Source organism: Varanus komodoensis, unplaced genomic scaffold (genome assembly GCF_004798865.1).
Source record: "Varanus komodoensis strain SLA01 unplaced genomic scaffold, ASM479886v1 scaffold87, whole genome shotgun sequence".
NCBI lineage: Eukaryota > Metazoa > Chordata > Lepidosauria > Squamata > Varanidae > Varanus > Varanus komodoensis.
In genome coordinates this window covers 1471269-1499178 of record NW_025336565.1, presented here as the reverse complement: position 1 = coordinate 1499178, position 27910 = coordinate 1471269, and the positions used below count along the sequence as shown (strand labels likewise).

Here is a 27910-nt window from a genome sequence, read left to right as displayed (position 1 = left end):
TGCCCCGTCCTTGCCCTTGCGACAGCCCTTCGAGGGCGTGCAGAGAGCGATCGTGCCTCCACGGCCGCCGCGTCTCAGGGCCGAACACGCCCAGCGCTTTCCCCCTCTCCTCGTGGGGCTTGTTTCCAGTCCCCGGATCGTCCCTCCTCCGACGCTCGTCCAGCTTCCCTGCGTCTTCCCTAAACGCTGCTGCCCAGAACTGGACGCGGGACTCCGGAGACGGACCGAGCATCCCAAGCGGAGGGGAGGTGATGCGGCTCTCAATGGGGCCCAAGGCGGCCTGTGCCCTTTGGCGGCCGCTTCGCATCACGGGCTCCCGCTCGGCCCAGATCTGCGGCAACCCCCAGGCCCGTCCCACTCGCCGTCCCGTTCGCCAGGCAGCCCCACCGCGTGGCGACGCCTTCGCTTCCCCTTCCCCAGGTGCAAACCGGGGCATTTCCCCTCCTGGACGTCGCTCTCGGCCCAGGGCTCCAACCCACCAGGCTCGCCCCGAATCTCCGTCTTCCGGGAAACGTGCGTCCCACCCAGTGCCGTGTCATCTGCCGATCTGCTCCGCGCTCCGCGCTTCCTCGTCCAAGCCGTTCAAAAGACGCGGAGGCGGCTGGCCCGGGAAGGAGCCCGGCGGCAGCGGGCGCCTCTCCCCGGTCTGAGGAGGTGCCGCCCGGGGGCGGTTGTGCGGCCGGCTGTGGAGCCGCCTGGTCGCTGCTTCGTGGCCCACCTTGGGCCAGCTGGCTGCTTGGCCCGTCAAGGCCCTTCGTTGCAGCCTGTGCTCAGGTTATGAACCCCAAGAGGACCCTGACCGTTTCCCCTTGCAGCTGTTGGGAAAATTTGGATAAATCCTGTCTGAAAAGCATTACTCCTGTGTGCCTTTGCATTGTGGGATCAAATCCTGTGCTCCTTCCCAAAACCAAGCGGTCACTGTTTAAAATGGCATCCCCCCCCCCGCTCCTTTCTCTCCCCTTTAGCGGTGGGCTACAGCAGACAGGCCATTTTAGCCCAAATATCCACTGTAAATAGTCATGGTTGGAATTCAGTTTACGATCATCTTTTGATAGCCCAGAGGGCTTCATGTGCCCTGATCATGCAGAATGTTTAGAGTCAAGATAAGGGTCTGAGCTTATCATGAATAGTTTCTAGTAGCTTGAATTTGCATATCTGTGCAGACCCGGAGATGGGTTCAAGCTACTGAACTAAAGTGTCAATACAGGCAATTGGCAATATTGTGATCTCATTGTTGCAGTGTGATTGACTGACATTCCTTTATCTGTTCTATATGCGATGACCTCAGAAACTTATTGTAATCTCTGCTTTCTGTCAGCAATTGCCCTGTACCTGCGTACCTATAAATGCCCTGCAATGGTGTTGAAGCTTTGCAGCAGAGTTCAGCATGCATTATCGCGAGTACCTTGGGAACCTTGGGGTAAATACAATAAAGCCTGAGATGGTCTGGACGCTTGGTCTTTCCCACCACCCGAGTTTTATTCCCTCTTCTCAAATTGAGATTCCGGGATTCTGACACAGCACCGGCAAAAGCTTTAACTCTGACTTTTAGAGTCGTTGAAACTGAATTAGTGCAGAAACACTTTTAAGGAACATGATATGAAGGTGGTGATATGAATCCTAAATTTGTTTCAAAACATTACAGTAGGGTTTTTTTTTTACCTGAAGACCCATTACTTCTTTCTGTTCATGCTCAGAGGCACAGTTCTCCTTCCTTCTGTCTTTCAACCCTCCCCCTTCTCTGAGACACTGCTTCTCAGAAAAGAGGAAGAACAATCCAGAGTATAAAAGGGTGGAATAACCAGCTGGTTTTCTGCTGCAGCGCAGTCCACTTCGCCTCGCCCGGGAAGCAGCAGCACGGAATCGAGCCCTTTCATGCCGGATCGTTTATCTGAGGCGTCACAGGTAACCGTGCCTTCTTGTCTTCTGCTTTCCGGGTTGCTCTGTCCCGCCGTCTGTTTAAGCCACATCCACTTTCGGATGGGGCCCTGCAAGGTACGGGGTGGCGCACGGAGCCCATGTGCCTGGCCGCAGATTGGGCACATCCTGCCCCTCCCTCCGCCTCAGACCTCCCACAGGTGTCCCAGGAGGAGGAGGGAGCGCATGCGTCCCCTGCCCGTGTGTGCGCACGGCAAGCCCTTCCGGGCTCTCCGCAGCTCTGTGATCACTTAGCAGCCCACTAGCCAGTGACTGGTGAAGAGTCCCTCCCCAAGACACAAGCAGGTGGACCCATTCGGCAGGAACGCCCCCCCCCCCCGCCCCAGGTGCCGGCCGGGGCTGCTGGCAGCCAGTCTGAGAAATGCCCATCTCTTGGAAGCCGGCAAACCCCCAAGGAACAGTGTTTGGAAAAGGGGATCATTTCCCCCTTTGGCAGCATGGTCCCCAAGGGCTTGCTCGGGGGGGGGGGGTGTCTGTGCCCCATGCCCCCCCAGCTTTGGAAGTGTCCGGCCCAGGCCAGAATTGGGGGGCACTGAAAGTGAGAGCGGATTTTCCCGGACAGGGGCTCTGAGTTGGACCACTGTGGACGGCAGCGCTCGGCTTTTGACATGGGCTTCAGAAGGTTAGGACCCCCTCTTGGCTGGGGTGGGGGGCTCCACAGCCATGTCCTTTGCTGCCTGGACAGATTCCCTCAGCCTCTTCCAAGCCCCATTTCCAAAACGGAGGTTTGAATTCTGACAACTCGGCTGAGCTCCCGTCAGTGGGGAGAGCCCCCCCCGGTTTTGTGGCTCCCCCAGATGCTCACCCCTTGGGGCCAACAGCAAGTGCGAGGGGGCCCTCGGAACCTGTGGTCGCCCCAACTCCCCCAGAATTTTCCTTAAGGGGGGGGGATTGAGTGAGTGCCTCCCAGCACCTTTTCTGCCGGATCCTCAGAGCTTTTTCTGGCGGGGGGCTTGTGTGTCACTGGGTTATCCTGACCTGCAAAAGTGTGGGTGGGTCCATGGGCCCCACAAAGCTTCTGCTGCAGAGAATCCTTGAATAGTTAAGGGTCTCCTCTTTCTCCGGCAGTTAACGCCGGCTTTTCAGAAGAGCACAGTGCCGGCTTTGGGCACCCACACCGTGTGTCCGGGAAGCACGCTAGCCAAAACGCAGCGCCGATGAGCCCTAGCCGGGCTTCCTGAAGGCCCATGGCGCCCACCTGGCCTGGGAATAGCCCACCTGGTGTCTGCCCTACCCCAGGGCAGAGGTGGCCCGACCTGAGGGCCGTGGGGGATTCCGCTCTGATGCAGCGCCCGCTCCCTCGGCTTCTGGGAAGCGCCGCTTTTGAACCCAAAGGACAAATAATATTGACAAGGCAAAGGCCACACTGGACGGCGGGGGGGCGGGCGGGCGGGGGGGACAGAGTGAGGGGGCGGCTGAGAGAGGAGCCAAGGACCGGCACAGAGGATTTGCGCCCCCGAGGGAGAAAGAGGACAGTAAGGCAGGACCGACCCTGCGTGGCTCTTCCACGTGCGTTCCACCTGTGTGGGGCCAGCCAGGTAGCGAGAGGAAAGGTGGGAGGTTGTGGAGGTTTCCCTTTCAAAGGTGTGGAAAAATCTGCCAGAAATTTGCTTGGTTGGAAAACTAGGCACTTTTGGAGAGATCAGACGTGGTATTTACCCACCATGTGTTCATTCAGGTGGATAATTTCTTGCAAATGCAAATCGCAGCAACTCCCGGAAGGTAAGCCGCAGGATCTGGCTTCCCCCTGCAGCGGGCTGGAAAATGTGGGGTCAGAAATCGAATGACCCACCAGTATCAGAGAGCCAAACTTGTGCATGGGAAGTGCATTTTTGCTGTTCTGGTCGGGAAAACCTTATGCTGCATTTTCTTTTTTTAAACGGTTAAAGTTTGGAGTGTGTCTGTGCGTGTTGCCTGTTGGAGGGGTCATGTAGTGATTTCGGGAGGGTGCGGCTGGCAGGCCGATTCAAGCATGGACGGGCGACATTTTTACTTAAATAACTGAGCCAGTGTCAGTTCCAAGGCCAAATTTCATTTCAAACTGAAATGTCAAGACAAAAAATACATTTCTAACACTAAAAAGGCAATTCTGGATGTTAACATCTGCATTTGCAGCTTGGGTTGTTTAGGAATGAGTGATCCCAACTTAATTTTGAACCAAATTTTGTCTGGGACGAGGGACTGTAATGAAATGCGTTACGCTGGGTTGCCACAGTCAGCTCCTCTCAGTCTAAAGCCCGCTGCTGTTTACCTATTCTTAAGGGGGAGATCGTTAATTAGAACATGTTTGTTCACCTTCCCAATTTTGTGTGGTTGCTCATAAGTGAAATGCTGAATTACAAGATGACCTTTGCCACAAAGCTACGCATTTGGATGTTGTGTGACCCGGTGCGGCTTAAATGCAAGCTCCCAGCCCTGCTGTTTTGCTTAATGCGATGAGGAAAACATACAGGGGCACAGAATTCCTGCCCTTCAAAGGAATCTCCAGAGGTGTGGAATGCCCACTTAATCAACTGGCAATAATCCTGCCCGGGAAAGCGAGAGCCTGTGGCCACTCTGCTCGATCGCAGGAGGGCTGGGCCGTCCGTCTTGCCCACACCCGAACCCATGCCTCTCGGCCACGAACCCGCATCTTCTGATTCTAGATCGCTCCTGACCTCTCCAAACCACGATGATCCAAGAGTATCGCAACGTCAAGTCCCTGGGCTCAGAGGCTGAAGACGATCTTGATCCCAGAAGAGGTATGGGCTGTGGGTCGGTCTGTCTGTCCATCTGCCTCTCCTCCGTCCTTGGAGACCACCTCTGTGACTTAATTTAGGAGAATGCAAGAGCCACAGGGCCGCGTCAGACCAAACAGGCCTCAGATGGTTCAGGATCGCGCTTGCCCAGCAACAGGGGTCTGGAATCCCCCACACTGTGCCTGGAATCTCCTGGAATCCCATTTCCGAAGGTCCCTGGAATCCCCTAACCCAGTGACGGCGCACCTTTTAGAGACCAAGCGCCCAAACTGCAACCCAAAACCCACTTATTGATCGCAAAGCGCCAACACTGCAATCAAACCTGAACACTGAGGTTTTAGTCTAGAAAAACCACCTCACAGCCAGGCCAAGCAAATATATATATATCCTTGGCAGCGCACTGACCAGCCATGCGAAAACTCAGCCGAGTTGCAGCTACTGATTTGTGGCTCGTGACATCGCCTGGCGCCGCTACTCCTTTCTGAGCATGCACATGGCCCCTGTGTGCGCTGTTATCTGATGCTCGGCTGCTGAGGCGATGTGGCTCGCATGTCAACAGAGAGGGTTCTGCATGACCACTGTGCTGTGCGTGCCATGGGTTCGCCACCACTGGCCTAACCCTACCCTGGCGCACTCCCTTAACCCTAATATGGGGCTAAAGTTCCACTGAAAAGAGGCCGATTTTGAAAAAGCCGTCCTGGAGTAGCTTTTTCTGCGCAGCTCATCATTTCTGACCCTTCTAAACACATTCCAACCATCAAAATCATGCCAGGACACCTCGTTTTCCTAACCCTAACCCTACCCTAGTGCACACCCTTGACCCTAATATGGGGCTAAAGTTCCACTGAAAAGAGGCCGATTTTGAAAAAGCCGTCCTGGAGTAGCTCTTTCTGCCCAGCTCATCATTTCTGCCCATTCTAAACACATTCCAACCATCAAAACCATGCCAGGACACCCCCTTTTCCTAACCCTAACCCTACCCTGGGGCACACCCTAACCCTAATATAGGGGTATACTTCCCCTGGTAAGAGGGCGATTTTGAAAAAGCCTTCCTAGAGTAGCTTTTTCTGCGCAGCTCATCATTTCTGCCCATGCTAAACACATTCCAACCATCAAAATCAGGCCAGGACACCTCCTTTTTCTAACCCTAACCCAGTGACGGTGAACCTTTTAGGGACCGAGTGCCCAAACTGCAACCCAAAACCCACTTATTTATCGCAAAGTGCCAACACTGCAATAAAACCTGAACACTGAGGTTTTAGTTTAGAAAAAATACCTCACAGCCAGTCCAAGCAAATTATATATATATATATATCTGCTTGGCATTTCACTGACCGGCCATGCGAAAGCTCGGATGAGTCGTGTCTAACGAGTCATGGCTTGTGACATCATCGCCTGGCGCCACTACTCCTATCTGCACATGCGCATGGCCCGTATGCGCGCTGTTATCCGATGCTCGGCTGCTGGGGCAACGCGGCTTGCGTGCCGACAGAGAGGGCTCTGCATGCCCGCTGTGGCACGCGGGCCATGGGTTGGGCACCCCGTCCTACGCCGTCTCCGGGGGAGAGGAAGTGTGCCGGGTGAGCGCTGCTCCGAGGCTGCCCCCTGCAGGCCGTCCTGGGGGCGGGGGGCGGAATGAAGTGCGTGCTGGGGCTGGCTTGTCCTGGAGGGGCGCTCCGGCCCGCCGGGTCTGACAGAGGCCGTGCTCCTGGGGGAGGCAGCACCGCAAGCATCTCTGGGGAACCGGCCAGAGAGTGCCGGCTGCTGGACAGCGGAGAAACGTAACATGCAAAATGGCAACGACTGCAGTCGAAGGCCTGGCCTTTCCCCAGGGGCGGCGCATCGCGACGAGCGCCGGACTCCAGCACTGGCCGCTGCCCCCAAGCAGCAGCCCCGCTGGGCTGCCAGCCGGTGATGCCTCGAGGTGCACAAGGGGCAGCCCTCCGTCCCCCTGGAAAGCCCCACATCCCCACGGCCGTCCCCGCCCCATCATCCTCAGCACACAGACGTCTGGACGGCTGCCCCGAATGTGCGCGCTCGCTCTTGACATTGCGTGTCTCCCGGCCCCCGCAGGGTACGCCCCGTCCCCGTCGTGGGGGCGAGGGGCCTGCTCCGGCCGGTGCCTGGTCTGCTTCCTGACGGGCCTCCTCTGCGTCGTACTCATCCTGACCGTCGTGTTTGCCTCCACGGGTGAGTGATCCAGCGTGGGGCGCGTCAGCGCGGGTGTGGGTGGCGCACGAGGGAAGGGGCTCCTGCTGGGTGGGAACGCGCACCGCCGGTGGAAGGCACAGCTCCGGAAGGCCGGTGGGAGAGGGGAAGGACGGAGTGGCCCAGGTGGGAAACCAGGCGCGGGGGAGCAGACGGCCAGCGAGAGAGGCGAGGAGCGAGCGAGCCACGGGCGGGAGGGAGCCACGCGCAGCATTTCACCTGACCACTCTGCCTCCGTCGGGCACATGGGCCCGTGCCCGGGTGGTGGTCGTGGGGCGCCCTCCATGCTGGGCGGGGGGGGTGCAAACAGGCACCTCTTCACCTGGTTAGGACTTGAAAAAGTCATCCTTGGGCAGCCGGTTTCTCCCCTTGGGTGCGCAGACGCCAAAGGTCGCGGGGTTCTTGCCCCTTGGAGGCAACACTCTATTCTTCCTCGTTGTTGCTGTGGGAAACCAGATCCTGAGCAGCGCGTGCAAGCTGGGGTGCCGCACGAGGGTGGGTGTTGTGTTGGCGGCAGCAGACCCTCCGTGTCCTCAGGGGCTGCTTCCGCACCAGCCGAGCATTGCCATTCTAAAGAATGCACGCTTTCTCAAGATTTTGGATGGCGATGCTGCTGGCTCGTTGCGTTCCTGCAAGTTCTGCGGTGCGCTCCCCTTTCCCCCCTCATTTTACTGTGGTAAGAAGCAGTGGTGCCACCAACGCCAGCCTCTTGGTTTCATTTCTCTTTTTTGAAGAGAATGTTCCTCGTTTTGTTTAGCGTGAAAGACATGGAGTGCTATTGCCCAAAGCGAAAGAAAGCTTTTTCCCACGTGTGAAACGGGGTCATTCCACTATCGTGCCGTCCCACCTAGAGGTCATACTGCGGAAAAGCTCTGTGCGGAGCTCAGATCGCAGTTCCGCAATAAAATCCCAAGCAGGGACGGCCTTGTGCGGAGCAGCCGAATAAAAGAGGCCGTCGCGCTCTGCAAACAGGAATAACCCCGGATTGATACTGCAAGGGACTTTGGCTTAATGGAGCTTTACCTGGATGCACCTGTGGAGAAAGACCCTGGCCGGGTCAGGTGTGAGCACTGCTTCCAGCTGCTGCGCACGGGCAGCCGCCACTGCTGCTGCGGGGCCCACAGGGACCGTGCGGGGCGGCCGGAGGCCGTGTGGGCGTCCGAGGCTGGGGGCGCCCGTGGACACCCCCCGCCTCGGCCTTCCTCCCCCTAGGGCGCAGGGTCGACTCCGATATGTCGAAGATGCAGGAGGAGTTCGACAGTGTGAACCGCACGAGCTCTGCGGTGCTGGCTGCCCTGAAAGACAAGGGTGAGTCGAGGCAGCCGGCGTTCAGCTGCTGAAGGAGGGGGGCAGAGGGGCGCGCGGGGTGGGCTGGGGCTTTTGCTGTGTGCCGGGGAGGGACGGGGAGCCTCGGGAGACAGCGCCACGGCCCACGTCGAGCGGGGGTGACACAGCCCTGTGTTTCCGTGCTCCACTGGAAGAACGATTCCCAGCGACGACCACGTCGTCGTCACAACGCCCGTGAGAACCTGGGAGGCGAAATCGATCGAGCGCGGGGCTTTGGGAAGGAAACCCACCAAGTGGCCGGCATTGAAACCGTCGCCCTCCGAAGGCGCAGCAGCCCGTGAACTGGCCGCACGTTGCCCTGAACCCCAAAATCAAAGGAGTCACAGAAACAGGCACCGGAAGCCGTGCTCAGATCAGGGAGTGAGGGGCAAGAGGCGGGGAAATCCGGGGGGGGGGGAAGCTGGAAAGGGCAGAGCAATGAGCTGCAACCAGGTGCCTTGTTTTCATCCCCAAGGTGTGGGGTGGCCTCGTCTGCAGAGGGAAGCCACTCCCCAGCCCCCTGGCCTCACCGGGGATAGGTTAGGGGGCGGCCGTTCGCGCTGCGGGTGGGGTGGGTGCAGAGAGAACGCTCTGCGAACCCCTCATCCCCCCGCCCTTGCCTGCAGAGGAGAAGGACCTGCAGACCCTGGTGAACATAGACAAGATGGTGAAGAACCTGACCAAGGTGGTGGACGCAGGTGGGCAGCACGAGAGGGCACCGCACCGGGGGCCTGGCCTGCGTGGGAGCCGTGGGTCTGCGGGGGCCAAGCATGCGGGGAGGGGGCCTCATGAGGAGGCCTGCTGGGCCAGGCCCGGCGGTCTGTCCGCCCCACATTTTCGCGTTTGGCTGGCTAGGCTGCTGCCAGCGTGGTGGGGGGGGGGGGCAGCCCTGGTGGAGCGCTGCCATCTCCTCCACGAAACCGTCTCCCCTGCTCCAGTCAAGGCGGAGTTCCAGGACCAAATCGCCAAGCTCCGGATCAGCGTCCGGACCCTGAACTGCAGACTGGAGGACGTGAAGCGCAACCGGACAGGTCAGGAGCGTGGCTGGCGGGGGCTGGCGAGGCGCAGGGGGGGCTTCTGGGCGGGGGGGGCACGAGCGCTGGCCTCGCCCGCCTGCCCCCCCGCGATGCGCCCTCCCAGCTGCGGGTGGCCATGGGGCGCGTGTTGGGAAATGGGCGCCAGGCAGCAGAGTCCAAGCGGCGCCAGTGGGCTGAACGCCTTTTGCGAAATGGGGGGCCCAGGCGCACCCGGCGTAGCTCGCCGTTTCTTTTTATTCCTGTCCCGTCCGGAAGAAGCTTCTCCTTTCCCCCATTTTCTGGGTACTGGGGGGTCCACGGCCTTTCCGTCCGCCTGCTTGGTGCAATTCCTGCCTCACCCCGTTACAAACATTACATGCGCATTATAAGCAGCCCAGTGTCTATTCGGGGCGTGCGAGTTAATATCCGTCACCCGATTACCCCTGCGTGCTGCAAACTACAGGTTCACTAGTTCACCCCCTCCCACCTCGCCTTGCCCCACGGCCCCCGTCTCATAAAACGACTGGGAGGATGAGGTCGGGAGCACCCCCCCCCCCTCCAGTTCTCCTTTCTCCCCCCTCGTCCCTTCAGATAGTAACTCCATCGCTTGACTCGGAGCTCCTTTGCTTCTGCCTGTTTCGAGTGTTACTTTTTCTTTCCAAGTTCAGCTGCCCCTCCTGTGTGAATACGGGAACCAAAACTTATTCTTACTTTACCTCAGTTTCCTTCTTTCACTGACGGGGTTAACAATTCGGCGTTGCTTTGCCCACGTGCGGTTGGGGCAGCTTGGCTCGGGCAGAGGAGGGGGCTGCCCCCCAGCGTGGGGGCTGCCCCTCTTCTGTCTAAACGTTCATGGATGGCACCCAAAAGAAACATGTGCAAGTTTTTCATTTCCACGTTTGTTGCATATTCGTGTGTGTTTCCAAGAGGGCGGGAACGGGCGTCTTGGGGGGTGGGAATCAGGCGTGCTGGGGCATCCATCTCGTGGGTGGCCAGCGCCGGATCCATGCGCGGCTCGCCTCGTCCTTGCTCCCAGTCCCAGGCGTGTGGGAGCGTTCCGAGTGGCGCTGGGGACACCGGCCACGCGGACCCCCCGGGGCCTGGCCTGGAGCCGCTGCTCCGAGTTGGGGGGCCGTGGCTGGGGCCGCTGTCCGTTGCATGAGCCCCCCTCCGTGCAGGACGCAGCCGACGGGGCAGGCCTTCCTTGGGCCCAGGGAGCTCCCCGTGGCGGCGGGTGCGCCCAGCTTCCCGACTGGGCACCTGCCAGATGCGTTGGCCTGGACCCCCGTCTTGGCCAGCTGCTGGGAATGATGGGGCTTGCAGTCCAGCACAGCCGGAAACCAGCTTGGGGAACCGAGCAGGGGCATTCACGCAGCGGGTTCGGCAGTCGGCCCTCAGGGATTATGATGCCGGTCAGGTGGGAAGATGGCTGTGCGGAAGGAAGAGAGGGAGGGCCGGGTGCATGGCCCTCTAGCCAAGGATGTCTGCCGGAATGGAAGGGCCCAGGGGAAACCCAGCCAGCCCCCTCCAGATCCGGAGACCTGCTGCAGCAGCCCCCCCGCGTGCCCCCCAGCATCGGGCGCTGTCCCAGCCTGCCCGCCATGGCATCCTGTCTCCTCCCCACTGCCCCCCGTGCCCCCAGGTGGCCAGGAGGACTGCTGCCCGAAGGGCTGGCGCTCGTTCGGCCGGAGCTGCTACTGGGTGTCCTCGGTGGAGAAGACCTGGGAGGAGGCCAGGCTGGACTGCGAGGACAAGGATTCCCACCTGGTGGTCATCGCCGGCTACCAGGAGAAGGTGTGTGGCCCGGGCCCTCGGCCAGCCGCCGCTTGCCAGGTTCCCACGGGGCGGGGGGCCGAGGGAGGAAGGCCACCGGGGAGGGCAGGAAGGCTCGAGGCCTTGCCCCCACCTCACCCCACCCCACCTGCCCCAGCCCAGGGGTGCAGCTGGGTCATTTTCAGGGCTCCGACCCGTTTCTCAGGGCCCTGGGTCCCCACAGGTGCCACTCCAGGGGGAGGGGGCCCTCTCCTCCCAGCGTCCTGCAGAGCCCATTGGCCAAATCGGGGCGTTTGCGATGAGCCATCAGCTGCTGGCTGCGCCTCCGCGACGGCCGGGGCTCCTCCACCACTCGGGCGCAAAGCACGGAGCCCCTGCGCCCCTTCAGCCCCTCGCCGGTCACGCCGCTGCACCCACTGCCTGATCGGTCAGTCGGAAGCGCCCGCCGCCCGCCCGCCCCGCATTCGGAGCCCCCGGACATCACGGTGGGCGGGAGGCAGCCCCAGGGCCGCCCGCTGGCCCTGGGGGGCCGTGGGGCCGGTCTTGGCCACCCCTGAGCTCTGCGTGTCCTCTCCTGCCGCAGCAATTCGTCACCCAGCTCTCCAAGCCCCGGAACACGTGGCTGGGCCTGAACTACGAGACCGACCAGTGGAAGTGGCTCGACGGGAGCACGTACACCGTCCGCAGGATGTGAGTGTCCCCGGCCCCTGCCCCGGACCCCCCCGCCCCCCAGGCCACGCCAGCCCCACAGCCGGCACTGGCTGTGGCCCCCAGGGAGCAGCACGGGGGGCTGCTGGGCTCTGGGAGGGCTGCCCATCGGCCCCCGGCCTCCACAGCCCGACGGCCCCACGGGCACACGGCGGCTGCGAGGGCCACCCGGGGGGCGGCTCCGTGGTGCAGGGGGCTTGGCGTGAGCCGCCTGCCGCTCTCCCCGCAGAGACTGGAGGCCCGGCGAGCCCAACCTCTTCTCGCACCGCAACTTCCGGGAGCTGGCGCACTGCGCCTACATGTACCGTGACGGCCTGTGGAGCGACGAGCACTGCAAGCAGCAGCTGGCCTGGATGTGCGAGACCGAGCTCAAGGGCTGAGCCGCGGCCGCGGGGGGCTGCGCACGCCACGCCGGCCAGCCGGACACTCCCTGCGCGGGCAAATAAACGGGATGCCTGCGGCTGCGTCGGCCTGGTCATTCTTGCGCGGGGCAGCTCGGCATCCCCTGCGGCGGCCTGGGAGGGGGCCGGGCGCCCGCACAGCCACGGAACTGGTCCCAGCGGGCCGAGGCCGCGTGGCGCAGCGCCTGATCGGCCTGCCGCGGGCCCGGCCTCTCCCGGGAGAGGGCCGGGACCCTCCGGAGCCGGAAGCTGCCTCGCCGCAGCGGGCTGGGCTGGGGCCGGGGGCCTCGCCCTGCAGCGCCTCGACTCCCAAGCGTGGCGGGGTGACATGGGCCACGGGTCCGGCCCCGGCAAGGCCGAGGCCTTTGGGAGGCCCCCTCTGCCCCACAGGTTGTCGGAACATACACAGTGCCCCGGCCGGGTCCGGGGCGCTCCCAGCGCCGTGCAGTGATTCCGTCTCTTGCGCCTTCCCTGCGTTGAGGAGAAGGCGGGCGAAGCAGCTGGAGACGTGAGCGGGTTGGGCAGGGCCGGGCCGGGCCGGGCGGGCCGGGTGGGCCACCACGCCAAGATGCAAAATCCCACGAAGGGCGAACGGCGACGGCACGACGAAAGCCGCACGGGAAGCCCCCTCAGAGAATTACAGGGCGGCTGAAGTGGGGGAAAGGGGAATGAAAGGCGCAACGGCTGAGCGCGTGCCAGGAGCAGCCCTGCTCAGAAAGACGCGGCGTGGCCTCCGCCAGGGCGGCTCTCGCCTCAGGACCTCGTCAGGGCTCCCCGGGAGACCCTTTCCTGGGCTTCGGGAAGGCTGGTGGCGGGAGATTTAGGGCGGACAGAAGGAAGAGCTTCTGCCCGCAGCACACGGTGGGTAGCTCACTTTTAGGAACTGCTGCACCACTTTCTCCCCCCCCCGGGTGTCACATCTTTGAGATTTTAAAGGGGGCTTTTAAAGGACAGGCAGGGACATCCTTCAATGATTATATGTAAGCCCCTTTGGAGCCCTGGAGACTGGAGGGCGGAGTTTTGAAAATGCCACCCGTCACTGACTCAGGGCTCCAAGAAGTGCCCCAACCGGAGGGGTGGAAATAAAGAAAACACCGGGCATTTTAAAACGGTGTTTTATTTCTGCCTGACCGCTCGCCCTGACCCACGGGGCCTCCCAAGGGGTGCGATGGCGCCCCTACGCTCTGCGGTGCCCCCTCGGTGGGTGCTGCCGTCCCGGGATGTCCAAGCGCATTGCTGGAGGGGCCCCGGTCAGGAAGGCGGGTGGGGCAGGACTCCTGGGTCCCCGCGGACCCCATGCTCCTCCGCGGTGGGACGGGTCCCCGCATCTTCCGCCAGGCCCCCCCTGCCCAGGCACGGCTCATTCCCCCGAGGACAGGCACAGCATGGCCGCCTGCTCGAAGCGGAAGACGTGCCAGCCCTCCGCGGCCGTCAGGTCCGTGGCCCCCTTGCCCAGGTAGAAGTCGATGGCCGGGCGGTTCCAGTCGAGCACGGCCAGCCGCATCTGCGTGCAGCCCCTGTCCAGGCCAATCTGGAAGGCAACCGAGAGCGGGGTGAGCCCGGAGGGGCAGCGTGGGGGGCTGGTGGGCGGCCGAGCTCTGTGGAGGGGCCCCTGCTTCGTGGCGGGAGGCCTCCAGCTCGGTCCCAGCAGCCCCTCCAGGCAGGGCTTGAAAAATCCCCACAGGAAACCCCAGAGACCACTGCGGGGGCTGAGCATGGGGAGGTTCCAGCGTTCCTGTAGGGCTGAGGGCTGCCGGTTCTCCAGGAGGAAAGGGGATCGCCCCGTGCCCCACACTTGGCTGCTGAGAACATCTGACAGCTGCGCCTCGAAAGGGATCCCGGAAATGGCCCAAAAGAAGCCGCCCGGAGGAGTGGAGGCCCGAGGGGACAAAGGAGGAGGAAGCAGTCACCCTCGTGCCTCCCTCCCGCTCCATCGGGCTAGAGCCCAGCCGGGTCACCCCTGGCGCTGCGGGCGGGAAGACTGAGGCAGGAGGCAGCGAGGGGGGCTCCGAGTCCGGACGGCTCTGCACGCCCCCCCGGACCAGCGGCGGGACGCCTGCGCGCCCCACTTGCCGGGGAACGTGGGCGGGAAGGTGCTCCTGCCCTGCGTGGGGGCAGCTGATTGACCATGGTGGGAGCCGCTTTGCGAGAGGCACCGCGGATGGGGGGGGGCGGGGGGCGCCCTTCACCCCTTTGCCCTGCTGCGTCCATTATGAACTTCAGGTAAGTTCAGAGCATGTGTAACCCTTGGCTGGATTTCTGCCGCACATGAGTCGCGCAGCTGCCTTTGAAAATGGTCCGGAGAGTTTCGCTGGACAAGGTGGGCCGCTCCGGGTCGAGGGGCCGGCCAACGTGCTCGGGCACCTGCGCTGGCCGCTGGCCCGAGTCTGGCCTGCTTCAGTGAGCCGATGCGAATGTTCAAAGCCGAAGAGGCCCGGGCCAGGCCACCCAAAGGACCCTCTGCCCCAGCCACACCTGCCCCAACCCTCCAGCCCCCTGCAGGGGGTTTTCCTGGGAGCCTTTGCCACAGGGAGGGCGACAGGGGCGACCCAGAGGGGGGCTTTCCTCCCATGGCAGCCCACATGGTGGGTTGCCCCCGCAGGGGCGCAGCCGGGCACCAGCCGTGCTCTCTCCGAAGGCAGGTGAAAGCCGCATCAAAGAAACATAGAAACAGAGCGAGTCAGAAGGGGTCTCCCGGGCCATCTAGTCTGACCTCCGGCTCCAGCTGGCTCCGCTCACGACATGCCCACCATGTGGACATCCAGCCTATCCTTGAACACCTTCACCGAGAAGGCCTCCCAGGCTGTTCCTATTTAAACGTGGCTTTACATTTTGGCGTTTGCTTCTGCCTGGGTGTTATTTTCAAATATTATTCTGCAGTTTTGAATTTTTACATTTTTGTTCTACCTCATCCCCTTAGATGTTGTGATTTTAATCATCAGGCTAATGGGTAGCACAGAAATCTAATAAATACGTTTCTACTGGCTGAGGCAGGCTTTGGTCTGATGGCTTTTCTGGCATTCTTATGCCTGGGGATGAGCCAGGATTCCCGGGTTTTTCAGGAAAAGGGGAAATGCAGGTATTATTGCAGCAGAAAGCCTTCCCTGGTTCCCGGAAGGAAAATGCTGTGCCTGAGGAGCACCGTCATCAAGTTAATTTGTAAAGCCGGCCACTGCCCCAGGGCCCCAGGCCAAGCCCCGCAGCCCCTGGGGAAAGCAGCCACTAGGCGGGTGAGGATGCAGGGGAGACGGGTTACCTTGGCAATGGCGCTCATCAGCTTCTTCCCGATCCCCTTCCCTAAAACGGAGGGAAAGGCGAGAGATTGAGAGAGGAGGAGAGCGCGAAATGACGTCAAGGGGCTGGAAGGGCACCCGGGACCCCCACATTTCCCGTCCAGCCGCAGCCCATGCTTCCAAAAGAGAACCAATGAGCCATTTTGTCTTCAAGGGTGTGGAACAGTTAGTTGGGGATGATGGAAATTGCAGTCCCAACACATCTGAACAGCATCAGGCTGGGGGACCCTGGCTTGCGTACAAGCGCACAGAGGTGTAATCGCTCTTTGATCTGCGCATCTGAACGTGTTCCCCCTTCCCCTCCCCTCCCCCTCAAATGAGATACCCCGAAATTCAGGCATCACGTAAAGGTCCTCCACGTAGATGTTTCTGCCTTTCCAAGTGCTGTACGTGAAAAAATAGAGGCCGTAGCCCACGAGCGTGTGACCTGCGGAAGAAAGGAAAGCGGGCTCAGTCCGCCGGGCAGCCCGTGTCGCCGCCCCAGGGCCCGGGGGCCGGAGGTCTGCCTGCGCGGCGTCAGAGGGCCCTCAAGCCCCTTGAAAGGAAGTGAGTTTGCGGCTGGTTGGGAGGAACACGAGGACGCCAGGGCAGCCCGCTGGGTCGGACCCTGGCCCGGCCCGGCCAGCATTTGGTATGCGCGGTGGCCAGCCGCCCGCCCGCAGGGTCCCTCGCACGGGGGGGGGGGGTGCGAGGCCTCCGCCGGCCCGAGCTGCATGCAGGCCAGGGAGGGAGCCCACCTGAGCGGGGCTGGCAGCCACAGAGAGCCCCCTGCCCCTGCATCTGTCCAATCCCCCCTTAAGGCCACCGAGACTGGCAGCCACCCCCACCGCCCAGGGCAGCCATTCCCACAGTGAAAAGGCACGTCCTTTCCCCTGACCCAAACCCCCACCCATCCGCTTCATGCGGGGATTCTGGGTTGGAGTGTTCTGGGAGAGGGAGCAAATGGCCTCCTGCTCCGCTGCCTCCACTCCACTCCACACCGCCGTTCTCCTGCCTCCTCTTCCTCGCCTCCTTTCTCAGCCGCCCAGACCCAGTTGCCTCTGCCCCCGGATCATTTCCGTTGCCCTTCCCCGTGGAAGCCGGGGCAGGATCCGAAACCAGCACTCCTGCAGCCAGGCCCAGCTTCTACCTCCCTTTCTAACGATGCCCGACATGAAAATTTGCCCTCTCCACAGTAGCTGTGCGCTGGGTCAACATTCCCATCGATCTGCCTGCCGCTACCCAACTTCCCTTTCTTGGCCGGTCACCGCCAGGCCAGACCCCCACCAGCGCCGACGTGGAGTCGGGATCTTTGGTCCCAGAGGGGCTGCTGCCTGCGGAAAAGGCCTGGTGCTTGGCTCCCCAGACCAAAAGACACGGGCTGGTTGCATACGCCGATGTGCGGATGCTCTGACACGCGTGTTTGTGCGTGCATGTGTGCATGCGTGTATGTGGGTCTTTAACAGCCCCGCCTCCTAAGAACAGCCCCATTTGTCAAAAAGCATTTCGGAAAAGCCCCAGGCAAGCTGCAAGGGGGCAGAGCCGGAGGGGAAGCGCGCGAGAGCCAAAGGCCTGCTCATCCAGGGCGTCCGGCGCCACAGAGCTCTGCAGGGCCCCCGGATCCTTCTTTTAACAGGCCCCCCAGGCAGCAGGGTGGGGGGCACGGGGCTGGCCAGAGACTCAGGGCTCTAGCCACGCCTGCCTTTTCCCGGTGTGGTTCCCTTCACCGTTGCTTGCTCTGCAGGCACCCGGCCGGGAGGCGCCCATCCCTGCAGCTCAGAGAGATCCTTTGGGAATTGCTCCTAATCCAATGGGATTCTTTGGCCCCCTCTCAGAGGCTTCACCCACGGTGAGCCTGGCCCCACACGCAGCCCCAGCGATCGCTCTGGGGCCGACATCACGTCCGCAGAGCCGGGCATGGCCCTCCGGGGAGGCCGCACGGTCGCGGCGCCCGGCCGGGCTCTGCAGCTCTTCTGCAGAAGGAAGGAGGCTCTCGGGCGGGTGGTGCTGGCCCTCCCCCAAAGGGCAAACAGATGAGGCCCCCACCCCAGCTGAGGAAGGGCTGCTTCTTCCTCTCCTGGCAGATGTGAGAGCCAGCGTGGCGTCGTGGTGAAGAGCACGGGACTGGGACTTAGACAATCTGGGTTCAAGTCCCCGCTCAGCCATGGAGCCAGCTGGGTGACTTTGGGCCAGTCACAGACTCTCAGTCCAACCTACCTCACAGGGTTGTTGTTGAGATAAGATGGAGGAGGAGAATGATGTAAGCTGCCTTGAGCCCTTGGTAGGAAAAAGGCAGGATATAAACCGAAAAATAAATAAATAAATAAATAAATGGGAGGGGCAACATGTTCTGGTTGCCGGAGTGGACGGGGCTCACGCTCAGCCGGGAAACCCACGGGGTGACTCTGAGCCAGTCACTGACTCTCGGCCTCGCCTACTCCGCAGGGTGGTTGTGAGGATAAAATGGACTGGGGAAGGCGAAGCCACACTGGGCTTCTTGCACGGGGGAGAAAGGCGGGATAGAAATGCGGCAACGAACACACAATCAACGCGTGTCGCTCACTTACCAGCTTTGCTGCGGCACTCGGGGGGGACCTCGGCCACCACGCACTTATAAAAGGGATCCTGGCTGAAGCCATCTTCACGAAGCCCTTGCACGGTAAGGGGGAAAGCGGAGCGCGGGATTAGGGGCGCGAGGAGGGGAGGAGGAGGGGAGGGGCTGCAAGGGGACCGGCTGCGCCGCGATTTCCGGAAGGGAACGTCCCTCTAAGAACAATCCTCCTGCTGGAAATCCAGCATCCCTCCCCCACTCCCCTGGTGGCACTGCAAGCGCAGTGCTTACTTCCGAGGAGCCCAAGTGCAGGCACACACCCTGACCCAGGCCCTGGGGCCGGGCCTCCTTTCCCCAGCCCTTCCCCTCTTGACCTGGCCAGCGACCCCTTCTGGAAGGCGACAGGGGGAAAGGTACCACGGCGGCACCTCGGCTATTCCCATCATACGCCCACCTAAGCAGGCCCAAAGCAAGCTTTGCAGGTGCACCTTTCCAGGCAGGAAACCAGGCTGGGCCACGCTGGGAGGGAGGGGCAGGCCAGGAGTGGCGCCCCTTCGCTCCCCCGGTCCCCCTGCGGGCTCTCGGTGCAGAGATTCCTCCCAGCACTCCCCCAGTGTGGCCGAGCGGCGCAAGGGCACCCCTGGGGGCTGAGCTGGGAGTCCCGCAGGACCCACCTGGGGGCTGAGCTGGGAGTTCTGCACTGAGCAGGGGGCAGGTCCCGATGGCCCCCTGGCCCCTTCCCACTCTACTGCTCTGGGACGCTTCCCCAAGCAACTCCAACCAGGACTGGAGACTCACCTTGCTCACTGATTTTTACCTGGTCGGACAGGTTCTCAAACTCCGCCAGTTCCTGAGGAGAGGAAAAAATGCTGTCAGGTGTGAAGGCACCGAATCGCCAGGGCCGCCGAATCCCTCCCTCAGGACCCCACCTCTTCACCCACCTGGCCCCAAAGGCTACAGAGGGATTCCTCGCCACCCTACCCCAAAACATGCTTTAGAAAAGCCCCTCCTGGGCGGGAGATGGTCCCCGAAGCCTCTCAGCCCTCTTATGCAGCCATTGGGGGGGGGGGGACACATCCATCTGGGGGGGGTTAAAAAAACATAAAGAGCAAAGATGACTCTCGGGGACGGACGGAAGGAACGGACTTCTCCGCACGTGGGTTGGACTTCCAGATTGTTCCCTGGGACTGCAGACTCTGCCTGATCCATTGATTGGGGGGCACTGGGAGGTCCCCCCCACACACTTTCCAGGATTCCCATCACACTGAGCGAGGGGAGACCAGCCTGGCAGCTGCTCGGAGTGTGTTTTGCCCTTCGCTGCCAGAAGGAACTCTGCAGCTAAGGACGGGCCCTCTGTTTTGCCACGTTTCGTCTGCCTCCCGTTCCATTTTCCTTTTGTGCCCCCGATCTTTAAGCTTGCGAACCAACGGCGGGGGATTGTCCCTCTATTAATCTCTGAAATACTGGGCCAAAAATGCTGCTTCATAAGCACAACGTGAGCTGCTTTGAGGCCCAGCCTCTGGGAATACGTGGGATATAAATACACCTAATAAATAAGAGGAACAGTAAGTTTGCAGAGCTGCTGCCACCGGTTGTAGAGGGCTCTTAAAGGAGGGGGTGGTAGCGGTGGCGGAGGGGGTCCCTCGGGGGGGCAGGGGGTCCCCGCTTTACTTGCCGGAAGCTCCCAGATTCAAACCTGGTCTCTCCAGGCAGGGCGAGGAGAAACACCCCCTAAAATCCTGCCGCCAATTAACGTGGAGAAGGCTCAGCCAGGTGGCTGGGGGGGTGGGGGGGGGCTGACTCGATCGATTCTAAAGCTGCTTCCAGTCTTCCTCTCTGTTGGACCACGATTCCCATCACGCCCGAGAGGGGACCGGGCTGTGGAAGAGCGGTGCAAGCGATGCAGCGAAAAGAGCAGCCGGGCGACCCCAGAATTACTGGGGAAAAGCTGTTCCCCCTCCTTCCATCTGCAGACAGCAGAGCAGCAGCTGGGGGGGGGGGTGTTTTTTAAGCCACCGGAGCCCAGCCGCTCCCAAGGTAAGAGGCAGGAGTTGCATTTTATGCCAAGGCACAGAAACAAGGGGAAAGCCTGGGAGAGGCAGGCGGAGGCGATCACACCGTCTCCCCACGGACTGTGCTGGTGCTGACGCTAATTGTGCGGAGAAAAATCCTTGACCTGCTTAAGCACCAAACAAACAGAGCCAACCGTGCTCAGAAATTCCGGTCCAGGAATTCCGGTCCTTTGGAGCCGGCCCGTCCCTCGCGCCGCAGGAGGGCTACCTGCTCCGCTCGCCGGCGGGCCGGCCCGCCCGGCCAGTGGCCAAGACTGCGCAGAGCGGTTCTTCCGAAGGCTCCCTTTTGGGCACCAGATGTTTCTCCTTGCGCATAACACCTAGCCCACCTGGTGCTCTCCAGAAGCCTTGGACTACAACTCCCACCCTACCTGGCCAGCGGGAATGATGGGACATGTGCAGCGTGGCCAGGACAGAGCTGCTAACCTGATTGTCGTATGTGAACAACAGATGGCTGGCGGACAACGGCTTCTAGGTCCCCGAAGGACACAGAGAAGAAGTGGGTGATGCAGTTCTGTTGGCCCATATTTTTTCCATTTAATGCCAGCAGCAATTCTGCCGCCCACAAGAAGGGCCGTGCCAGGCTCCAGACTGGCCTCTGCATCACCAGAAAGCGAGCAGACTTTCAGGTTGTTCAGAACGCTTGGTCAGGGAGGAGGAGGGAACTGTGCCCCCCTCCCTGCTCCCAAGCCTGCGGCGCATCACAGCAGTAGGGGCCTCGGACGGCCGTGGCATCCGGCGGTCCACCGAGCCCAGCATCCGTCATGCGGCGGCTGCCCACGGGAAGCCCACGGCCAACCCCCTGCCCACGTCCCCGAAACTGGTGCCCTCCGGATGCCACGGGTGGGGCGGGCCACTGGGACTCCTCCAGGCGCTGGCCCAGAGCGCTTTTACTGTCCGAATCGGGGCCAACATGCCGGGTCATGGGAGTGAACCCCCCACCGCACGGGAGGCCCTCCCCCCCCGCTTCTCCCACCCTCGGTCTCGTGTGAAGTGCCCCTTGGATGCCCATGCCGTGGGCGCGGGAAAAGGCCTCGGCTGTGCTCACCACATCAGTGTACTTCAGGACGCGCGGTCCCATCTGCCCCGGCCCCCGGGCCTTTTCTCTGGGGAAGCGTCCCCGGCCGCAGGCCCCAATCCTCAGAGCTGCTCCTCTCTGCACCTTTCAGGTGGGGCACCGCGGGGTTCGCGGGACAGGGCGGGGTTCCTCATTATGCCCCACACGCCCCGTTGCCCTGACGTCTCGGTTCCCAGCTCCCCGGCCACGCTGGCTGGGGATGATGGGAGCTGCAGTGCAAGAGGGCGGTTGGCACGCCTGTCTCACGCCACAGGCCTGGCGCACGGAGGGTTGGGAGCCCCGGTGGGCGGCCGAGCCCCCGTCGCGGCGAGGCCGGCCTCGCCAGGAAGAGGGGCCGTCAGTTCCGGGACGCAGCCGCCCGGGGACGCCCCGCGGTGCACGATAGGCGCTGTAGTCGCGCACACCTGCAGGACGCGGGCTGGCAGGCGGCTGCGAGACCGCTCCGGCGGCGGGGGGCGAACTCCCGGGGGTCCCTCGGATCGCGGCCGGGCAGGCTGCCCGGAGGGGGTGCGCCGCGGCGCGTCGCCTACCCGGATCAGGCGCGCGACGTCCGCGCAGTCCTCGGGCCGGCAGGCGCGGATCGAGGCCTCGGCGGCGGCCATGCCCGGGCCGGGGAGGGGCGGAGGGAGGGGAGGGGAGGGTCCGGCCTCGTTCGCCCGGTCGCGGCAGACTCCGTTTCCCAGGATGCCCGAGGGGCGGGGCGCGGGGAGGCACCTGGCAGCCGAGCGGCTCAGCGCGCCGGCGCCGCGTCGCCTCCGGACCCCCCGGCCCCCGGGGAGCGCCGCTCGCTTCGGCGGCGGACGGGCTGCTCCTCCCGGCGGGACGCCGCGAACCCGGGGCAGCGCGGCCCGTCGGTGCGGGCGCCGTGCGCCTCGGAAGCGGCTCCCACGCCCCCGCGAGATGAGCCCGCGGGGGGCGCCCGGGGGACAGCCGGGCTCGGCGGAGGCGCGTGTGCGGCGCCCGGGGCCGTGTCCCGGCCGGGCGCTGCCAGGGTCCAGCCCGGGGGCGGCGGGGGACGCCCAGGCCCAAGGCCCCCCGCAGGGCCCAGGCCGCGGCCCGGGGCCCCAGGGTGCGCTTCCGGGCAAGCCAGCCCAGGGCCGCGGAGCGGAGGGGCTGCAGCCCGCAAGCCGGGGCGCCGGGGGGGGCGGAGCAGCAGTGGGGGTCCGGCGGGTCCAGGAGCCGGGCTGCGGCTGCGCGGGAGGAAGCCCCCGGTGCGGAGGCGCCAGGACTGCGGGGCTGGACCCGGGTCGGGCCAGGCGCTGCGCGGAGCGGGCCGTGCGGACCGGCCCTCGGGGGTCTTCGGGCGGGACGCCCGGCCATCCCTCGGGACGCGGCGCGAATGGTGCACCCGCACGGCCTGGCGGAGGGGGCGGGAAGGGGGCAGCCCGGGCGGGCATCCCCTGCGAAGGCGGCTCCGCTCGGGGCTCGCTCGCCCCGGTTCGAGCGTTGGCTCAGCTCGCTTAAGGCAGCGGACGTGTGTTTGCTGGCCACGTGTGAATTCCCCAAAACGCCTCGGCGGGGAGTGGAGGGGGTGAGCGCGGGGGGGGGGTGGCTCCCTGCCACGGAAAGCCCTCCCCGGGGAGAGGAGACACGGGGGCTCGGGGGCTGCTTCCCTGTCCAGCCTGGGCCACCAAAGGCCTCTTCATGCCCCCCGGCGGCTAAAATAGCCTTCAGTTCCCGGCCGGTGTCGTTTTTCCTCCGCTGCGGCTCTGGTCACACTTGATGCCCAGCTGGCTGCACTGGTCCCGTTGGTGGCGCATCTCCACCCTGCCTGTCCTGCCATCCACGTGGGCGCTGCCCGGAGCGCCTGGTCTTGGGGGGCCCGTCCGGGGGGCCTGCTGCGCCCATGCAAAGCAGGGTGCAGCTCATCGGCCGCTGCCCTGGGCCTCCGCGTCCCTCACCCCACTGGCGCCTCCGCTGTGCCCAGAGTCCCTCGAGCTCAGTGTCTGTGCAGGGCTTCCCCAAGCCCCGGGCAGGAAGCGGCCCTTCTCCTCGTGTGCAGGGGGCCGCCAGGGCTTGAATTGGCACCCTCTGTGCCCGCGGCCCCTGTGCCCCTGCGGAGAAGGACGGGGGGTTCCCAGCAGGTCCCTCAGCTCTCGGTGGAGAGAGGCACTCCTTCACCCGCGTCGCCTGGGGAGGCGCCGGGGAAGGAGGCCGTGAGCCAGTTGGCAGGTGCCGGGGCCCCTCCTCCCACGGAGAACTTCCCCGGGGGCGGGGGGACACGATCCCCTCCCACAGCCTCATGCAGTCAGGCGGCACGCGGGTGAAGGGGCAGACGCGGAGAGGAGCCGAAGGAGGCGGCCGGCCATGAACGTCATCGTGCGCCCCTGCTTCCCCAGGGACCTGCCCGAAATCATGCGGCTGATCAAGGTGAGCCCCGAGGAGCCCCTCTGGTGGCCGGGACGCCAGCGGCCTGCCCCCCTCCCTGGGCTGGGCCGCTCCACGTGGCTCCCGGCCTGGAGGCACCGTCGCCTTTGGCAGCAGGAGCTCTGACCGGTTGCAGCGCCGCCAGCCAGGCCATGGGGCTCCTGCCAGGGCCCTTCCCGGTGGGTCGGGGCCTGAGGAAGGCAGTGGGCCCCTTGGATGTCCCGTCTCCGGATGATAAATATTATGGGGCGGCCTGACTCCCAGGCCTTGAGAGGCTTGGCCTCCGGGCACCCCCCCTCAGCACCGTGCTATTGGGGTCCCACTGCCCCCCTCGGACCTGCAACCCTCTCCGGCAAGCTCCACCTCTCTCTCCGCAGGACATCTCCATCATTTACAGCGTGCCCCTGGAAAAGCTCAGAACCAACGTGGAAGGTGAGGACGTGGCCGGTGGGTGCGCGTGGGAGGCGGCACGGGGGCAGAGGACATGCCGCCCTCGTGGGGAACCCGGTCCCTCCCACAGGCGCCCGGCTCGGCCACGTCCCCAGCAGGGGCTCCGATCTGCACAGACGGCGGATCGCCCTTCGGCGGCCCGCCGTGGCCGGCACTCGTAGCGCGGGCTGGTGCCACGAAAGGGTGGGGCACCGGGAGCAGGCACGCGTCCTCCGGCGGCCTTGCCCTCTCCCCCATCTGCTGAGCAGGGGCAGCCGCACCTGTGGCGCAGGGCTCACCTGTCCCCGCCCCGCCCCTCCCCTCCGTCCCCAGAGCTGAAGGATGCCGGGTTCGGGACTCGTCCCCAGTACGAGTGCTTCGTGGCCGAAGTCCCTCCTGAGCAACGAAGCAAGGAAGGTAATTGGAGGAGGGGGTTTGGTGGGGGGCACGGGAGGGATGTGGCGTCGGGGGCAGAGCCCCCAGGGCCACTGGTGCCCCGGGTGCAGCTGCTTTGCCGACCCACCAAGACCGAGAACAGCCCCCCCTTGGACGCCCTGGGAGCTGCAGCGAGGGGTCCTCTGTCCACGCTGCCCCCCCCCCGGCCACGGGGCCCTGCGGGTCTTCCGCGTGGTGGGGGGCTGTGCCACATTTTGGGAGCAGAGGGGCGGATTTCCCTGCAGACTCGCTGGGCGGGCGGCCCGAGCCAGCCGCCCTGCTGCCCCTGTGGCCACGGTGGAGCCTCTCGTCCTGGCGGTGGCTTGTGGGATCCACGGCTCAGGGCAGCTTGTGGATCCTGCCGCAAATGAAGGACGGCAGCGTGGGCAGCCTGGGTGTCCATGGCGCACCGCTTTTGACGTCCGTGCAAAGCGGAGCCCTGGTGAGGGACCGGTGCCGCTCACGGCCCAGGGGCCACCTTGGCACACCTGCCGCGGCTGCCGGGATGTGCCGAGGGCCACGCGGGGAGGGGGAGGCGAGGACCTCCGGGGTGCCCCCGACCTTTCACGGGGTCTCTTCCCTCTCCGGTGCCTCCCTTGCCGCTTCGCTGCCCCCCCAGGTCACACGCTGATCGGCTACGCGCTCTCCACTTACACCTACAACACCTGGAGGGGAAGGAATCTTTACATGGACAATTTCTATGTCATGCCGGAATTCAGAGGTATGGCCAGCAATGGGCCCCCACTTTGGGTGGGGGGGTGCTGACGAGGCCTCCCCACAGCAGAAGTGGCAGGTCACAGCCGCGGGACCCCCGAGGTGACCCTGCGCTGAGGTGGACCGTGCTGGCCGCCGGGGGCAGGGGGTCAGTTCGCGAAGCGTTTAACTCGAGGTTAACGATCGCAGCCTTTAACCGAGCGAGCTCCGTGTTGGGCTAGTGGAAAGGTGACCGAAACCGCTGGCATGTGCTCAAAACCTCAAAGTTCAATCCAAGCACCTTCTGAGGTGAGGAGGCCCTGCAGCACCCAGCATCCCCAGCCGGCCACGATGGCTCGGGAATGCGGGCAGCGATGGGATGGCCTGTGGGACCCCGCGTGTGTGGCTGCCTCAGCTTGCACAGAATCGGGCCGCTCTGCAGTCGCTCTCTGCTACGGGGACTCAAGGAAGACTTCCGCGGGGAAATCGTGGGCTGGTGGCCTGGCTTGCCCACCTGTCCCCAGGTGGGACGGCTCGATCGCCCCGAGCAGGCCCGGCCGGAAGCACCCTGGGGGTGGGTGGCCATGGGGAGGCTGCTGCAGAGCTGCCCACGGCCAGCGGCGCTCGGCTCAGGGCCCGAGGAGCCCGAGGGCACGCGGAGGGACGGTGTCTCCGATGGATGCCCGGGCACAGGTCCCGGGAGCCCTGCTGGCGCGCCAGATCTGCCCGTCTGCAAGGGGGACGGACAGACGGCCTCCCGGAGGGACCCAGCAGGGATGGCAAACCGCCCCGCTGCCCCCCGCTTGCTCTCCCTGCAGGACGGCGCATCGGACGGCAGCTGCTCAACAGAGTCGCCGAGGTGAGTCCCGCCCCGGCCCGGCTGGCCCTCCTGGCCACGGCCAGTTCTTGCACGCCCCGGAAGCCCCGCGGGGGTCCGCAGCCTGCGGGTGGGCGAGGGCATCCCCGGGACGTCTCCGGCGGGGCAGGTCTGACCGGCGAGGGGGCTGACGTCTGTGCGCGGCTTTGCGCTCCCGCAGGTGGCCTGGGGCCGCGGCTGCACCCAGCTCCGCATGCACGTCTCGTCCCAGAAGCCGGAGAACATCGCCTTCCTTCTCCGGCGCGGGGGAGAAGATCTGACCACCAAGGAGGGCTGGACCCTCTTCCGGTTCCACAGGGACACGCTTTGGAAAATGGCGGCTCAGAGCAAATTCTGAGCGCGAGGCGAGTGTCGCTTGCAGGGCCAGAAGTGCAGGAAGGGGGCTGGGGAAAGGCGGCACAGAACGTGCCGGCCACACCCGGGCTCAGCCCAGTTTATACGTGCTTCATAAAGGAGAGCTGTTTCCTGAGCGTGTGCAGAGTGCGATCCTTTTTGATCCCCGAGTGTCTAGAATGAGGCATTTAAAGTCTTCAGAAAAAACCATTCACGGGCAGCAGGTTTATGTCCTGCTCCCTGTCCTTCTAGGTGAAAAGCTGCCTGGTCATGCCTCGGTTTCTCCTTGGGATTCCCGGGAGACTTTGCCCTCGAGGGGGAAGGCCGTCCCGAGGTGCTTGCAGTGCAGTTTACTGTGTAACTCAGGTGCCGGCTTCCTCGCTAATCTGTAAGCCGATTCGGGGCCCCCGGGGCTCTGGGTCGCGTGGCCGGAGTCCCTGGTCCCCATGGTGCCATTCAGCCTGGTGGAAGCACCGTCCCCCCGACCCAGGAGGCCCGGGTCGTCCCGGCTCCTCATCACGCGTGCGGCTGCCCCAGACCCGCATTTACAGAGGGAGCCCCCCAGATGCCTGGCCTGCAGGCCCCACACCCCCAGGGAACCCCACCCGGCATGGAAGAGGGTCCTGCTCCGTTTCCCGGCAGCCACGCTGGGCCGCCTGCGCCGGGCACCGCTTCGAGCAAGGCCGCCACCGTTGCCCCCGGGACCGGGGCGAGTCGCGCCAGCCAGGAAGCCTGCAGAGGGGGTCCCTCAAACGGGGGCAGCCTCCAGGGCTTCGGCCGGGGGCCCCGTGGGGCCGGGTGCGGACGTTCCGCCACGTGGGAGAGTCGAGCCGTTTCCACGCTGGCGCCCAGCGTGCGGAGGCCCTGCTCTTCTGAATGCAGCCCCCAGCAGGTGGGGCGGAGGGTTTCAATGGGGCCCGCAGGATGGCACCCCCTCTCCTGCCCTGCACCCACGTCGTCTCCCGGGCGCCCCGGCTTCTGCCCCTGCCGGGCAGGGTCTTTTGCCACTAAGTCTTTTCCAGAGCTATTTCACAATGCCAAAAATAAGCAGGAGGTAGAAATTCAAGGAAACACTAATTCAGTTCCCCCCCCCCCCCCGCATAGGAGGGGAAAGCAGCTCCCCAGTGCAGGGGAAATTAAGGGGCAGCTCGTCACTCACCCTCTAGCAATGCACAGAGGAACCAGTAAAATGGACAGAACCAGAAACGGGTCACTTTTATGTTGAGCAGCCCCTGCCCCCCTCCTGCATCGTGCAAGAGCCGTGCTGGGTGCGGACTGGGGGGGCTGCCATGCCCCTGCACGCGGGGCACGGGGTGGGGGCCATTTAAAGGCACAAGTGCATGGAAAAGGTCCGGCGAGGCTCAGACGATGGACGCCCGGTGATGCGACTGCGTTTTATTGCGGGAAAAACAGAGTCGGCACAAATCGAGTGTTGATCCCGCACCTGCGCGCTCACGGGGAGGAGAGCGCCGGAGGAGGGAGGCCCTCGAAGGAAAGGAAAGGGGCTGCCCCATACCTCCAATGTGATCTCTGCAAGGCTTCCCTGGACAGAGCGGGCGAGTTCAGAAAACGGGGGTGGGCAGAGCAGTAAAACAAGCGGCCAAGGCCCCTTCCGTGTGTCCTCCGAGCATATTTGTCCCCAGCGAAATTCCATTCTCAGTCTCACTGGGTGGGATCCAGAGGCGGTCCTGCCAG

The 27910-nt window shown here is 63.7% G+C and overlaps 3 protein-coding genes across 9 annotated transcripts; 2 read left to right on the top strand and 1 right to left on the bottom strand.

Moving 5' to 3' along the window:
• Positions 1-1489: 1489 nt before the first annotated feature.
• On the top strand, positions 1490-12169 carry LOC123016702 (asialoglycoprotein receptor 1-like). Of its 6 annotated transcripts, none has more exons than XM_044417273.1 (9): positions 1492-1905; positions 4584-4679; positions 6750-6866; positions 8097-8192; positions 8837-8908; positions 9149-9241; positions 10869-11020; positions 11583-11689; positions 11937-12169. In XM_044417273.1, the coding sequence occupies exons 2-9, from the start codon at positions 4610-4612 to the stop codon at positions 12085-12087; spliced, it is 858 nt and encodes a 285-aa protein (XP_044273208.1). In that variant the 5' UTR covers positions 1492-1905; positions 4584-4609; the 3' UTR covers positions 12088-12169. The 6 variants fall into 6 exon arrangements, with proteins under 6 accessions (XP_044273213.1, XP_044273208.1, XP_044273209.1 ...); XM_044417274.1 differs by lacking the exon at positions 1492-1905 and adding an exon at positions 3351-3413; XM_044417275.1 differs by lacking the exon at positions 1492-1905 and adding an exon at positions 3403-3491.
• A 1037-nt stretch (positions 12170-13206) lies between these two features.
• Positions 13207-21695, bottom strand: LOC123016703 (thialysine N-epsilon-acetyltransferase-like). Of its 2 annotated transcripts, none has more exons than XM_044417279.1 (6): positions 21612-21695; positions 18730-18781; positions 17948-18031; positions 15727-15828; positions 15348-15405; positions 13207-13631 (listed from the first exon to the last, which is right to left on the bottom strand). In XM_044417279.1, the coding sequence occupies exons 1-6, from the start codon at positions 21681-21683 to the stop codon at positions 13469-13471; spliced, it is 531 nt and encodes a 176-aa protein (XP_044273214.1). In that variant the 5' UTR covers positions 21684-21695; the 3' UTR covers positions 13207-13468. The 2 variants fall into 2 exon arrangements, with proteins under 2 accessions (XP_044273214.1, XP_044273215.1); XM_044417280.1 differs by having other exon boundaries at positions 13207-13639; positions 15365-15405.
• A 1393-nt stretch (positions 21696-23088) lies between these two features.
• LOC123016674 (diamine acetyltransferase 1-like) lies at positions 23089-26351 on the top strand. Its single transcript, XM_044417224.1, has 6 exons — positions 23089-23451; positions 23826-23880; positions 24211-24294; positions 24932-25033; positions 25824-25864; positions 26043-26351. Exons 1-6 carry the CDS (start codon positions 23389-23391, stop codon positions 26217-26219), a joined length of 522 nt encoding a protein of 173 aa, XP_044273159.1. The 5' UTR covers positions 23089-23388; the 3' UTR covers positions 26220-26351.
• The last annotated feature ends 1559 nt before the right edge of the window (positions 26352-27910 follow it).

Coding starts and splice junctions, on each gene's coding strand:
- LOC123016703 (XM_044417279.1), bottom strand. CDS start 21,683: ATGGCCGCCGCCGAGGCCTCGATCCGCGCCTGCCGGCCCGAGGACTGC. Junction 18,782..21,611: donor ACGTCGCGCGCCTGATCCGG/GTAGGCGACGCG, acceptor TCCTCTCCTCAG/GAACTGGCGGAGTTTGAGAA. Junction 13,632..15,347: donor AAGGTAACCCGTCTCCCCTG/CATCCTCACCCG, acceptor CCAGATTGGCCT/GGACAGGGGCTGCACGCAGA.
- LOC123016702 (XM_044417273.1), top strand. CDS start 4,610: ATGATCCAAGAGTATCGCAACGTCAAGTCCCTGGGCTCAGAGGCTGAA. Junction 4,680..6,749: donor CGATCTTGATCCCAGAAGAG/GTATGGGCTGTG, acceptor CGGCCCCCGCAG/GGTACGCCCCGTCCCCGTCG. Junction 11,690..11,936: donor ACGTACACCGTCCGCAGGAT/GTGAGTGTCCCC, acceptor CTCTCCCCGCAG/AGACTGGAGGCCCGGCGAGC.
- LOC123016674 (XM_044417224.1), top strand. CDS start 23,389: ATGAACGTCATCGTGCGCCCCTGCTTCCCCAGGGACCTGCCCGAAATC. Junction 23,881..24,210: donor GCTCAGAACCAACGTGGAAG/GTGAGGACGTGG, acceptor CTCCGTCCCCAG/AGCTGAAGGATGCCGGGTTC. Junction 25,034..25,823: donor TGTCATGCCGGAATTCAGAG/GTATGGCCAGCA, acceptor CTCTCCCTGCAG/GACGGCGCATCGGACGGCAG.